General features: G+C 45.2%; 4 protein-coding genes across 5 annotated transcripts in view; 2 read left to right on the top strand and 2 right to left on the bottom strand.

Moving 5' to 3' along the window:
- The window catches only part of LOC310636861 (uncharacterized protein), a 422,701-nt gene that overhangs the window by 191,813 nt on the left and 218,248 nt on the right, over positions 1-12,640 (bottom strand). The window lies entirely within an intron of this gene.
- Positions 1-12,640, bottom strand: part of LOC310636858 (uncharacterized protein) — a 342,152-nt gene that overhangs the window by 132,188 nt on the left and 197,324 nt on the right. The window lies entirely within an intron of this gene.
- LOC310636864 (uncharacterized protein) overlaps positions 1-12,640 on the top strand; it is a 121,129-nt gene that overhangs the window by 3,790 nt on the left and 104,699 nt on the right. The window lies entirely within an intron of this gene.
- Positions 673-2,285, top strand: LOC310634737 (uncharacterized protein; the record flags this gene model as incomplete). Its single annotated transcript, XM_083353272.1, has 1 exon — positions 673-2,285. The coding sequence occupies exon 1, from the start codon at positions 846-848 to the stop codon at positions 2,283-2,285; it is 1,440 nt and encodes a 479-aa protein (XP_083209398.1). The 5' UTR covers positions 673-845.

The following is a 12,640-nucleotide window of genomic DNA, read 5'->3' as shown; positions in this document are numbered from 1 at the left end:
ATGAATCTTAATTAATATAAGAGGTTATTCTTGTATTGTGGCATGTCTGCTTATTCATTGTAATATATGCTTTTTTCTTTTTTTTCACATCTTCTGCAATATTTTATAAACAACTAAAGTTACACTTTTCTTTGAATCTTATAGACAAAGAGGACAACAATAAGCATTCTGGACAACTGAGAATAACAAGCAACATTGAAAAGGAAAACAAATCAATATTTTCCATTTCCTTCACAAATCCACACAAATCTTCACTTTCCTCAGCAGGTGAGAAAGAAACAAGAGAAAAATCAAGAAGAGATTTGAAGCTGGTAAAAGTAGACTTCACAAAAGTCCATTACACAAAAAATCAAGGGAGCTTATTTTTGATTCAGAAAAATATCTGGAAGTCAGTGGCAAGAAAAGATCAATTAGACAGGCACGTAGGGCATACAGTAAGGCAGGCCTCAACCTGTGCAGAAAAAAATGGCTTGACTCAAAGCAATACTAAACAAGGGATCACCCATATTTTTGACCCCCTCAAGAATATCATTGGTGGAAAAGCTACATGGATGTGCCAATTGTGCGAAAAACACAAATAGTACATAACAACTGATTATGCACGAGAAGATCCACACTGTAGAAAAGCCATTAAAATGCTAAAAATGTGACAAAAGGTTTAGTCTGAACAGCTTTCTTGTGGTTCGTGGAAAGACACAGACAGGACAGATGCCCTACAAATGCTCTCACTGCGGTAAATGCCTTAGCAACTAGAGCAACTTGGTGATACGTCAGAGGACTCACACCAAGGAGAAAGTGTATAAGTGTCCAGTTTGGGGAAAAGTTTCATTAGACATTCCCACCTCATGAGTCACCAAAGGACTCAAAAAGGAGATAAATTCTTTGAATGTCCGCACTGTGGGAAACGTTTCAGCCGGAATTACCACCTGGTGATACATCTGAGGAGTCACACAGGAGAGAAACCCTTTGAATGTCCTGATTGTGGGAAACGTTTCAGTCGGAATTCACACCTAGTGATACACCAGAGGATTCACACAGGAGAGAAACCCTTTAAATGTCCTGAGTGTGAGAAAAGTTTCATTCAATTTTCTAACCTGGAGACGCACCAGAGGACTCACACAGGAGAGAAACCGTTTAAATGTCCCGAGTGTTGGAAAAGTTTCAGTCAGATTTCTAACCTGGTGTCACACCAGAGGATTCACACAGGAGAGAAACCCTTTGAATGTCCTGATTGTGGGAAAGGTTTCAGTCACAGTTCCAACCTGGTGATACACCAGAGGACTCACACAGGAGAGAAACCCTTTAAATGTCCCGAGTGTGGGAAAAGTTTCATTCAGTTTTCTAACCTGGAGACACACCAGAGGACTCACACAGGAGAGAAACCGTTTAAATGTCCCGAGTGTTGGAAAAGTTTCAGTCAGATTTCTAACCTGGTGTCACACCAGAGGATTCACACAGGAGAGAAACCCTTTGAATGTCCTGATTGTGGGAAAGGTTTCAGTCACAGTTTCAGCCTGGTGATACACCAGAGCACTCACACAGGGGAGAAACCCTATGAATGTCCTGATTGTGGGAAAGGTTTCAGTCACAATTCCAGCCTGGTGAAACACAAGAGGACTCACACAGGAGAGAAACCCTATGAATGTCCTGATTGTGGGAAAGGTTTCAGTGACCATTCCAGCCTGGTGAAACACCAGAGGATTCACACAGGAGAGAAACCCTTTGAATGTCGTGATTGTGGGAAAGGTTTCAGTCACAGTTCCAGCCTGGTGATACACCAGAGGACTCACATGGGAGAGAAACCTTTTGAATGTCCTCATTGTGGGAAAAGTTATAGTCACAATTCCACCCTGGTGAAACACCAAAGGACTCACACAGAAAAGAAATCATATGACTGTCCAGATTGTGGGAAAAGTTTCATTAGAAAATTCCAGCTCACGAGTCACCATAAAATACACACAGGAGAGAAACCCTTTGAATGTCTTGATTGTGGGAAAAGTTTCAGTCAGAATTCTCACTTGGTGAGACACCAGAGGACTCACACAGGAGAGAAACCCTTTGAATGTGCTCTCTGTGGGAAAAGTTTCAGTGAAAATTTCAGCCTAGTAATACACCAGAGGTGTCACACAGGAGAGAAGCCGTATGCGTGTCCAGATTGTGGGAAAGGTTTCACTCACAATTCCAACCTTGTAAAACATCAGAAGACTCACACAGGAGAGAAACCCTTTGAATGTCCTGATTGTGGGAAAGGTTTCAGTCACAGTTCCAGCCTGGTGATATACTAGAGGACTCACACAAGAGATAAATCTTTTGAATGTCCTCATTGTGGGAAAGGTTTCAGTCACAATTCCACCCTAGTGAAACACCAAAGAATTCACACAGAAAAGAAACCATTTGAATGTCCTGATTGTGGGAAAAGTTTCAGTCAGAATTATGAACTAGTGATACACCAGAGGATTCACACAGGAGAGAAACCATATGAGTGTCCAGTTTGTGGGAAAAGTTTCAATTACCGTTATAGTCTGGTGACACACCAAAGGATTCACACAAGAGAAACCATTTGAATGTCCTTTTTGTGGGAAAAATTTCAAGGAAAATTCCTACCTGGTGAACCAACAGAGGACACACATGGGAGGGAAACCGTATGAGTGTGCAGAATGTGGTAAAAGTTTCAGTCAGAATTCCAGTCTAGTGATACACCAGAGGACTCACACAGGAGAGAAACCTTTTGAATGTCCCGACTGTGGGAAAAGTTTCATAACATCTTCACACTTGGTGATGCACCAGAGAACTCACATAGGAGACAAACCCTTTAAATCTCCTTTTTGTGGGAAAAGTTTCAGTCGTACTTACAACCTGTTGATGCACCAGAGGATTCACATGGGCGGACCCCTGTCAAATATCCAATTTGTGGAATGTACTTCAAGTGTAAATCACCCCTTATTGAACACATGAAATTTGACATGAGGCAAAAGTTGATGAATTTAAAGGTTTGATTTTCATTTCTGATCTCTCATTTTGAGTGTAGGTGAGAAATTGACTATTTTAATTCTGGTCTAATCCTTTTTAGTCCACATCTCAGGTTTAGACCATATGGCAGAGAGAAATAAGCGAAAATTATTAGTTTGATAAAGACTAGCTTCTTATTAGGGACGTGGTGGCTCAGTGGGTTAGGACGCTGAGCTTGTCGATCAGAAGGTCGGCAGTTTGGTGGGTCGAATCCAGACTGCCACATAGCAGAGTGAGCGCCTGTTACTCGTCCCAGCTTCTGCCAACCTAGCAGTTCGAAAGCACGTAAAAAATGCAAGTAGAAAAATAGGGACCACTACGGTGGGAAGGTAACAGCGTTCCGTGTGCCTTTGGCGTCTAGTCATGCCGGCCATATGACCACGGAGACGTCCTCGGACAAGCGCTGGCTCTTCGGCTTTGAAACGGAGATGAGCCCCTAGAGTCGGAAACGACTAGCACGCATGTGTGGGGGAACCTTTACCTTTTACCTTTAGCTTTTTATTGCTAGTTATCAGCAGAAATTACTTGATATTTCCTTTTGCAGAAGTTGTGCAATTTGTCAAAAAGGCTTTTGGGTGGTGTTTTTTGTACATTGATTATGGAATTCCCACTTATGGAGTTTCATTCTTCTACCTTGATGTCTCCAGATTTTGTGTGCCAGAATTCCTCAGCCAACATACAAATAGTCCTCGAGATAACAATTCTTATCTCAATTACAGTTGCATCTTGCAATGGTGGTTAAGCAAGACTACCTTGATGAACTACCCACCTCCTTTTCTCCCTGATGAATCTTTTAAACAAATTGTAAGTCCTCTATACCTTGTGAACCTCACTTCTGTGAAGAAGAGCAGGACATGCATCCATGGAAAGCACAGATCCAGGCTTGCCTTCGAAAGACGTCCTTGCCCTTTTAGTTCCCCGCAAGCCTTTCCCTTCCCCACAGGGTCCCCACACCCCTTTCCCCCCTTCCACTTGATCCCTTCAATCCTTAAGCCTGACTCCCACCACACCATGCCTCACAGCCTCCTCCTCCATACCTTTTGAAGATCTCTGAACCTCAAATTGGTGAAGGAAAGCAAGGGCCATATGGTGGACTTGTGGAAGCAGCTGCTATTTTGCCACGCCTGCCTCTGGGTCAAAATGGCGGCTGCATCTTTGTCATTGTCGCCTGGACGTGGGACCAACTGTTCTTTTTTACTACCTTAACAGGGGTCTGGACACTAAATGAGGACCCAGATTGTTGGGGGCAATAAGCTGACTTTGTAATAATGCCGCTTGGGGGGGGCGAAAGCCGTAATAAGCAGGCATATACATAGAATGAAGGCTATTGCTAAGCACATTGATTTGTGCTTTAGATTGTAAGCCGCCCTGAGTCTTCGGAGAAGGGCGGGATATAAATGGGATTTTTAAAAAAAATCACATGGTGATCAGTTGTGGGAGCTAGGTATATCTAGGTGATCAAAGGAAATCATATTTGAGGGACATGATAGCTGTATTCCAGTATTTGAGGGGCTGTCACCAAGAAGAGGGGATTGACTTACTCTCTAAGGCACCTGAGGGCAGGATGAGTAGTAATGGTTGGAGGTTTAGGATAAGAAGTAATAGGTAGAAGCTTATTACAATGAGATCTAATGTAGAAGTAAGGAGGAATTTTCTGTCAGTGATGGCAATTAATAGAATAGCTTGCCTCCAGAGACTGTGGCTGTTCCATTACTGGTGGTTTTCAGAAATAGGCTGGACCATCATTTGAGTGGGATGGTATAAGGCTCCTGCCTTGAGCTGTATGTTGGACTAGAAGACACCCCCAGCTTCCCTTCCAAGCCTATTATGCTGTTTCCATGAATTTGGAGACAGTTTATAAAACAGGGGCAAAACAATCCCATGAAGTTGCTTCTTATAAACGGGCTTATTTTTTAAAAAAATATTTCATCTAGAAAGTGAATATAAATGCAAACTCAACAAGAAATATTTTTTTCAAAAATAAAACAAGGATAGATAAAACTGTCGGATTCAGAGACCAGTCAACGCAGGGTGTCCCAAATATGTCTGTCTGCCTACGCAGAGTTTATTGTATTTATACAGTTTTAACAAACAGGAAATTACGCACAGCAAAAGCATTGTTTATTGGCGTACTCCCTAGTCAATCTTAAAGAATATCCGAACATCCCAAGCCAGGGCAGAGTCTTTCTTATCTAGATGGTTCCTTGCAGTCCTTGGCAGTGCTAAGTGGAATCAGCTCATAGACATGCGGATTACAGGATACTGAGGCAGGCAGTTTTCTGTGCACGGTCGGTCCCTTCATATCCTTGACCTCCATCTCTACACAAAACCTTTTAAAATAAAAGTTTTGTTTTAGATCCGGTATTCTTCAATATCTTCCCTCACTTAGATGAGGGAATAGAAGGGGAACTTATAAAATTAGCATATAACACTAAGCTGGCAGGAATATCCAACACCCTAGAAGACAAGCTCAGGATCCAAAAATATCTTGACAGACTTGAACAGTGGACCCTATCCAGCAAGATGAAAATTAATGTGGAGAAAAGCAAGGTTTTACGCCTAGACAGGAAAAACCAAAGGTACAAGTGCAGATTAGGCAAAACCTGCCTCAAAAACAGTAACTGAGAGGGATCTTTGACAACCACTTAAACATGACACAGCAGTGTGCGGCAGCAGCCAAAAATACTAGGTTTTATAAACAGGCATAGAATCCAAATCACATGAAATATTAGTACCGCTTTATAAAACCTTAGGGCACATGGAATACTGGGTCCAGTTTTGATCAAATTACACAAAAGATGTTGAGACTTTGGGGGAAAAGTGCAAAGAGCAACTAAGATGATTGCGGGCCTGGAGACAAAAACATAAAGAATGGTTGCAAGAATTGGGTATGGCCAGTCTAGAGAAAAGGACTACTAGGAGTGACATAACATGCTTAATGACCGGCTGCTTAGTGACCTGGATGCCACTCCTATGCCCTGAGGCCTCCAGGGCAGAGAGTAAAGAAAATTGCCTTAGGGCAGAGGTCCCCAACGTTTTGGGCACTAGAGACCGGTTCTGTGGAGAAAGGTTTTTCCACGCTGCCTGCATCCCACAGATGGCTTCAGCTAAGATATCCTGAAGCTCACAAAAATAGAATTATGGGATCAGTGGAAAAGAGTATTATGCAATGATGAATCCAGGTTTGACATTTTTGGATCTAATATCTGAGAAGAGATGGAGAGAGATGGACAAATGAACATTTGCAGCCTTCAGGGAAACCTGGTGGATCGTCTTTCCTGGTTTGGGGCTGCATTTCTGCCAGTGATGTTGGCGATAATTGATGGGATCATGAATGCTGAAAAGTACAGAGATTTTAACTTATTATGCCATTCCTTCTGGAAAGAGCCTGAATGGGAATGGGAATAAACAAGCAAAAAGCTTCTTTAATGAACCTTTTTGGATTTCTTTGTAAGGAAGCCATTCCACTTCTTTTGATCTTTCCTTTCAAGCTATATTTTGCAGCAGTAGAGTTCCAGCATTACCAGTAAGCTATCAAATGAAATTGTGAGGGTGGGGTGCTTCTCCCAAAGCTTGTCTTTGTGAGACTACAAACAGTAGGGAGCTTCAGTGCAGAGTCAGTAACAACCAAACAGGTACAGAGATGAAAATAAGTGTAGAAGCTGTTTGAAACCTCCCTCAGCACCAGGGCTTTTTTTCTCATAGAACGCTCAGAACGGAGTTCCGGCACCTTTTTTGGATGGAACCTTGTAGGGTAGGCAAAGCGGGTTGTATGACGTGTGAGTTCCAGCACCTTTTTCTTTTACAAAAAAAGCACTGCTCAGCACTAAACAGCTACAGTGGGACAAAAAAGTATTTAGTCAGCCACCAATTGTGCAAGTTCTCCCACTTAAAAAGATGAGAGGCCTGTAATTTTCATCATAGGTATACCTCAACTATGAGAGACAAAATGGGGGGAAAGAATCCAGGAAATCACATTGTAGGATTTCTAATGAATTAATTCGTACATTCCTCGGTAAAATAAGTATTTGGTCACCTACAAAGAAGCAAGATTTCTGGCTCTCACAGACCTGTAACTTCTTCTTTAAGAGGCTCCTCTGTCCTCCACTCGTTACCTGTATGAATGGCACCTGGTTGAACTTGTTATCAGTATAAAAGACACCAGTCCACAACCTCAAACAGTCACACTCCAAACACCAGAAACAAAATTGTAGACCTGCACCATGCTGGAAAGACTGAGTTTGCAATAGGCAAGCAGCTTGGTGTGAAGAAATCAACTGTGGGAGCAATTATTAGAAAATGGAAGACATACAAGACCACTGATAATCTCCCTCGTTCTGGGGCTCCACGCAAGATCTCACCCCGTGGGGTCAAAATGATCACAAGAACGGTGAGCAAACATCCCAGAACCACATGGGGGGACCTAGTGAATGACCTGCAGAGAGCTGGGACCAAAGTAACAAAGGCTACCATCAGTAACACACTACGCCGCCAGGGACTCAAATCCTACAGTGCCAGACGTGTCCCCCTGCTTAAGTCAGTACATGTCCGGGCCCGTCTGAAGTTTGCTAGAGAGCATTTGGATGATCCAGAACAGGATTGGGAGAATGTCATATGGTCAGATGAAACCAAAGTAGAACTTTTTGGTAAAAACTCAACTCGTGTTTGGAGGAGAAAGAATGCTGAGTTGCATCCAAAGAACACCATACCTACTATGAAGCATGGGGGTGGAAACATCATGCTTTGGGGCTGTTTTTCTGCAAAGGGACCAAGACGACTGATCCGTGTAAAGGAAAGAATGAATGGGGCCATGTATCGTGAGATTTTGAGTGAAAACCTCCTTCCATCAGCAAGGGCATTGAAAATGAAACATGGCTGGGTCTTTCAGCATGACAATGATCCCAAACACACTGCCCGGGCAACAAAGGAGTAGCTTCCTAAGAAGCATTTCAAGGTCCTGGAGTGGCCTAGCCAGTCTCCAGATCTCAACCCCATAGAAAACCTTTGGAGGGAGTTGAAAGTCCGTGTTGCCCAGCGACAGCTCCAAAACATCACTGCTCTAGAGGAGATCTGCATGAAGGAATGGGCCAAAATACCAGCAACAGTGTGTGCAAACCTTGTGAAGACTTACAGAAAACGTTTGACCTCTGTCATTGCCAACAAAGGGTATATAACAAAGTATTGAGATGAACTTTTGTTATTGACCAAATATTTATTTTCCACCATAATTTGCAAATAAATTCGTTAGAAATCCTACAATGTGATTTCCTGGATTCTTTCCCCCCATTTTGTCTCTCACAGTTGAGGTACACCTATGATGAAAATTACAGGCCTCTCTCATCTTTTTAAGTGGGAGAACTTGCACAATTGGTGGCTGACTAAATACTTTTTTGTCCCACTGTAAATATGTTCCTGGCAAACAAACAGGAAAGAAACACTGTCCCTTGTGGCCTCCCCTTGATCGTCAGGATCCCTCTCCATTTGAAATCTCTGACTGCAACTGCTGATAGCGGTTAGGAAAGGAGGTTGCATGAAATTGTGATGTAGAGCTTTGTTGTGGCTAATTTCTTTTGATCCTTGGGGAAGGTGGAAAGGGGGAATCATGTTTTTGGGGTTCAACTTCCAGTTTAGAGAATAAAACCCTTAAAACTGGAGAAGCAAGGCAGGGAATACATCCTCTTACTCATAAGAAGTTGATTTTGCATATTTTTTGGAAGGAGAGCCGGGGGAGACTACGGGAGCCAAAAATCAGACGAGTGAAAAGTGACTAGCTCTTTTGCAGACTTAATTATGTATTTTGTTAGTCAGAAAAAAGTGCTTCCAGGCTCCTTTCAATATACAGTATAAGGTTAGATATTGTTTTTTAATAGGGATGAATTCCTAATGTGCATTTAGAGATGCAGATTAGCACACGGAAGTAGGTTTTTCTTAACCTCGATCCCTGTCTTTGAATTTTGGGGCTTCCCTTGGGGGAGACGGTTTTTTGCGGGGGGGCCCCCACTGGAGCACTTTGGCATTGCCGACGGCCCCCCAGTCGCCCCCTCCCCGCAGAGGCTTCCACGAAGGGGTTAAACGCAGAGAGCTTTTCTCTGGCACCTAGAGAGGAGCCCGGAAACGAAAATCCGCCCGCTCCCGCCCCTTTTCCTGCTCTCCCAACCTTTCTTACGGCAGCGCTGCGGAGGTTCCCCTCGCGGGGAGGGTCGCTGAAAGGGCGCCAGGTGGGCGAGGAGGCTCCGAGAGGGGGAGGGCAATCAGGAGGGGGGAATCCCCGGGAGGGGAAGGGGAGGGGGGATTCCTGGGAGAGCCAGGTGGGTTTCCCCCAGTTGCGCCCCCTCCCCTTCCGAGTCTCCGCCTTTCCTCGCGGGCTTTTCTGCTCCGTGGGAAGCGCTGCGCCTTCGCTTCTCCTCCTCCTGGGTTGCGGCTTCCGCGAACGGCTCTCCGATCCCCTCCAGGTCCTTCCCCCGAGCCCCCCTCCTGCCCCGCAGCCCCCCCTCTTGGCGCAGCCCGGCTCCCCGCCTGGGGGCTCCCGGGGATTCCCGGAAGGTTGGGCACCCCCGTTCCCACGTTCCCCTCTCGCTGCTGGGGAGGGTCAGCCTGCCAGTGCCCGGAGGGGAGGAGGAGGAGGGGGAGGACGGGGGGAGCTCTGGGCTGGGAGGGAGCGAGGCTGGAGGGGAGGGCGGGGACCCTGCGAGGAGGAGGAGCTGAATGGCGTCTGGAAGGCGGGTGAGGGAGAGCCGAGAGGCGTCCAGGTGGGCTTGGCCAATGGGCTGCCCTGTCCAGGTGGGCTTCCTTTGAGATGGAGCCCCTGAATCTGCCTCTCTTAGGTGCCCAGATTCCCTCTCTGGAGACTGCTAGATCCCTGTTTCTCTCTGCCCACGTAAGTGAACAGCCCTACATGGATGATGGTATTTTGACTGGGCTTTTTTTTAAAGGGGAGGGCAGAAGTCCACTATCCCCAAGTCCTTCCTAGATTGATCATTTTAAACAGAAAACATTTCTCTAAATTTAATTGGCAAGGGCATTCCCTACACATGTTCACACATATTGTAGTACGGTAAAAGATAATTTTAAAAAGGTGGTTGGTGTAGATATCAGGCAAACAAAGAATGAGAATTTAAATGAACATTTTGACCCCATAGCTCTCCACCTTTAAAAAGGACCTTGACCTTGGCTCAAAAGCGGTTGTCAGACCCATCTGATCTCCTAGGAAAGAAATACTCTTGACTTGATTGGGTTGAAGCAAAAAGTTTTTTTTAACTAAAAAGTTGTTGACAAGGATGTGCAGAGCTACTCTTAAGAAACGACTGTGCACAGAAAAAACAAAAACAGGATTGTGAGAGTAGTGAATTGTGCACAGCAATCACACAGATACACTGAGTTGTGTAAAGAGTTTACTTGTAGGATAAGGCAATAGCACAGTCCAAGAAACAGTCCAGGTCATACACAGGTACTTAGATTATAGCTGATAACAGTAGGTAGCGAAACAAACCATGAACCACAATAAACAGTAATAGCAGAGAGACATGAATTGTAACAGAGAGAGAGAAGCCATGTCTCTAGCTCCATCTTATGGCTATTAGGGACATTGCTGATCAATCGGCAGAAAGTATAGTGCGGTGCATTCACTATTAAAGGTATACATTACAGCTTTAGCTGCAACCATACAGTCTTGGTTTATATATTGCCAACCCAACCAGTTAGGCAACAGACATATTCCTAACAGATGTCCTCTCGCTCCAGCTCTCCTGTGCTTGATTCTTCCTTCAGCTCCACTCTGCTCTTCTTGCTGGTAGCTGCCTCGGTCCCCAGGGATGAATGTCACTCCAATGGGTTTCTCTTCCCATTCTTCCTTTTTCCTGACCTGTCGGAATCTTAGTGGGTTGTCCTTTTCCAGCCATCCGGATAGATCCAGCCCTCCTGGAGGGGGTTTCCAGGATGCTCTCCCCTAAGCCTCGATCTCTTCCTTGGTTGCTCCCTTGAGATGACATTGTTTGTATGGTTCCTACGGTAGAGATGGTTTCCTCTCCAGGTTGACCACCACTGCAGACCTGGCTTAATGTCAAATCTGCCCCAATCCTATCCCTTAGAAACAAAAGCCTTCGACTCCATTTGATTAAAGCAAAGGGCTCTTTTGCTAAGAGTGTTGGTTGCCGTAAATTCAAGCCAGCTCTGAAATCACCACACTTGCTGGACGCAAAATAATAGGTAGGTTTGCCCCCAGCCCATCTCCCTCCTCCCATGACCAGCCCATTTCCAGCCAACTGGAACTCTCCAAGATGTTTTGAGAACTCTGAGATGTTTGGGGGTAATACACATTTCTTAGGGTGCCTGGGCATGGAATAGAATAGAATAACAGAATTGGAAGGGACCTTACAGGTCATCTAGTCCACCCCCCCCACCTGAGCAGGAGACCCTACACCATGGGTGTCAAACTCAATTTCATTGAGGGCCGCATCAGCATTGCAGTTGCCCTCAGGGGTCCAGGTGGGTGTGGCCTGGGTGGGCATGGCCTACTGGGTGGGCGTGGCTAGAGTGCGTATGGCCTACTGAGTGGGCATGGCCAGCTCTACATCGTTCGCATCAAGGGTGCCTATGGGGGCCTGGGGAAGAGTGGGACAGATCTGAGGGTCTCTGGCAGAAGGAGGGTCTCTGGGCCAGGGCCAAGGCAGTGGGGGCCGTTCCCTCACTGTTTCCAGGATGGCTTTGTGGGCCGCATGAAACCACTTCACGGGCTGGATCCAGCCCCTGGGCCTTGTGTTTGACATGTCTGCCCTACACCATTTCTGATAGATGGCAGTCCAGTCTCTTCTTGAAAGCCTCCAGTGATGAAACTCCCACACTGTCAGAACCCACCCCAATCCACATTTTAGGAAAGAAGAACTCTCACCCAAGCAGGAACTTTTACTAAAACATAGTTGGTAGTGGATAATCTAGACAGAATCTGGAAACTTTGTCACAGATCGATACTTTTAAAGTGTCCCGGAGTGAAACCCCTCCCTTCTGTCTATTTGGTCAGTCCCGGATCTGTTAAGTTTCATGTGTCGAAACCCTTCTTGGGAAAAGAGAACCTCAATGCATTTACAGCGTCCTTACTTCCTCCCCTTCACATTCCAGTCAGAGACTCAAACCAGAAAAAATCCCCCTTCTTGCTTTTGTTCTCAGTTCTTCCTCTGGTCTTTGATGATGGCCTCTAGGCAGGCTGAATAAACAACCTTGCGTCTAATGGATAGGGGTGGCCATTTGACATCTTCTCTCCTCCTCCTTGTGGATGGCAGAATCCAATAAGGGGGGTGAGATTTAGGTTTGCGCAGATAGGAAATTAGGAATGGAATATAAATGGATTCTGAAACACAACTTCTGAAGGCAATCTGTTCCATTGGTTGATTGTTCTCACTGTCAGAAAATTTCTCCTTATTTCTAGGTTGAATCTCTCCTTGATCAGTTTCCATCTGTTATGCCTTGCCTGGCCTTCAGGTGCTTTCTGTGACAGCCCCTCAAATATTGGATGCCTGCTATCATGTCTCCCCTGGTCCTTCTCTTCACTAGACTAGCCATGCCCAGTCCCTGTAACCGTTCTTCATGTGTTTTAACCTCCAGTCCTCTAATCATCTTTGTTGCTCTTCTCTGCACT

Source organism: Vipera ursinii (genome assembly GCF_947247035.1).
Source record: "Vipera ursinii genome assembly, chromosome: 2".
In the NCBI taxonomy this organism is placed as follows: Eukaryota; Metazoa; Chordata; class Lepidosauria; order Squamata; family Viperidae; genus Vipera; species Vipera ursinii.
The sequence above is the reverse complement of the archived record's forward strand: the minus strand, read 5'-3'. Positions and strand labels throughout refer to the sequence as shown.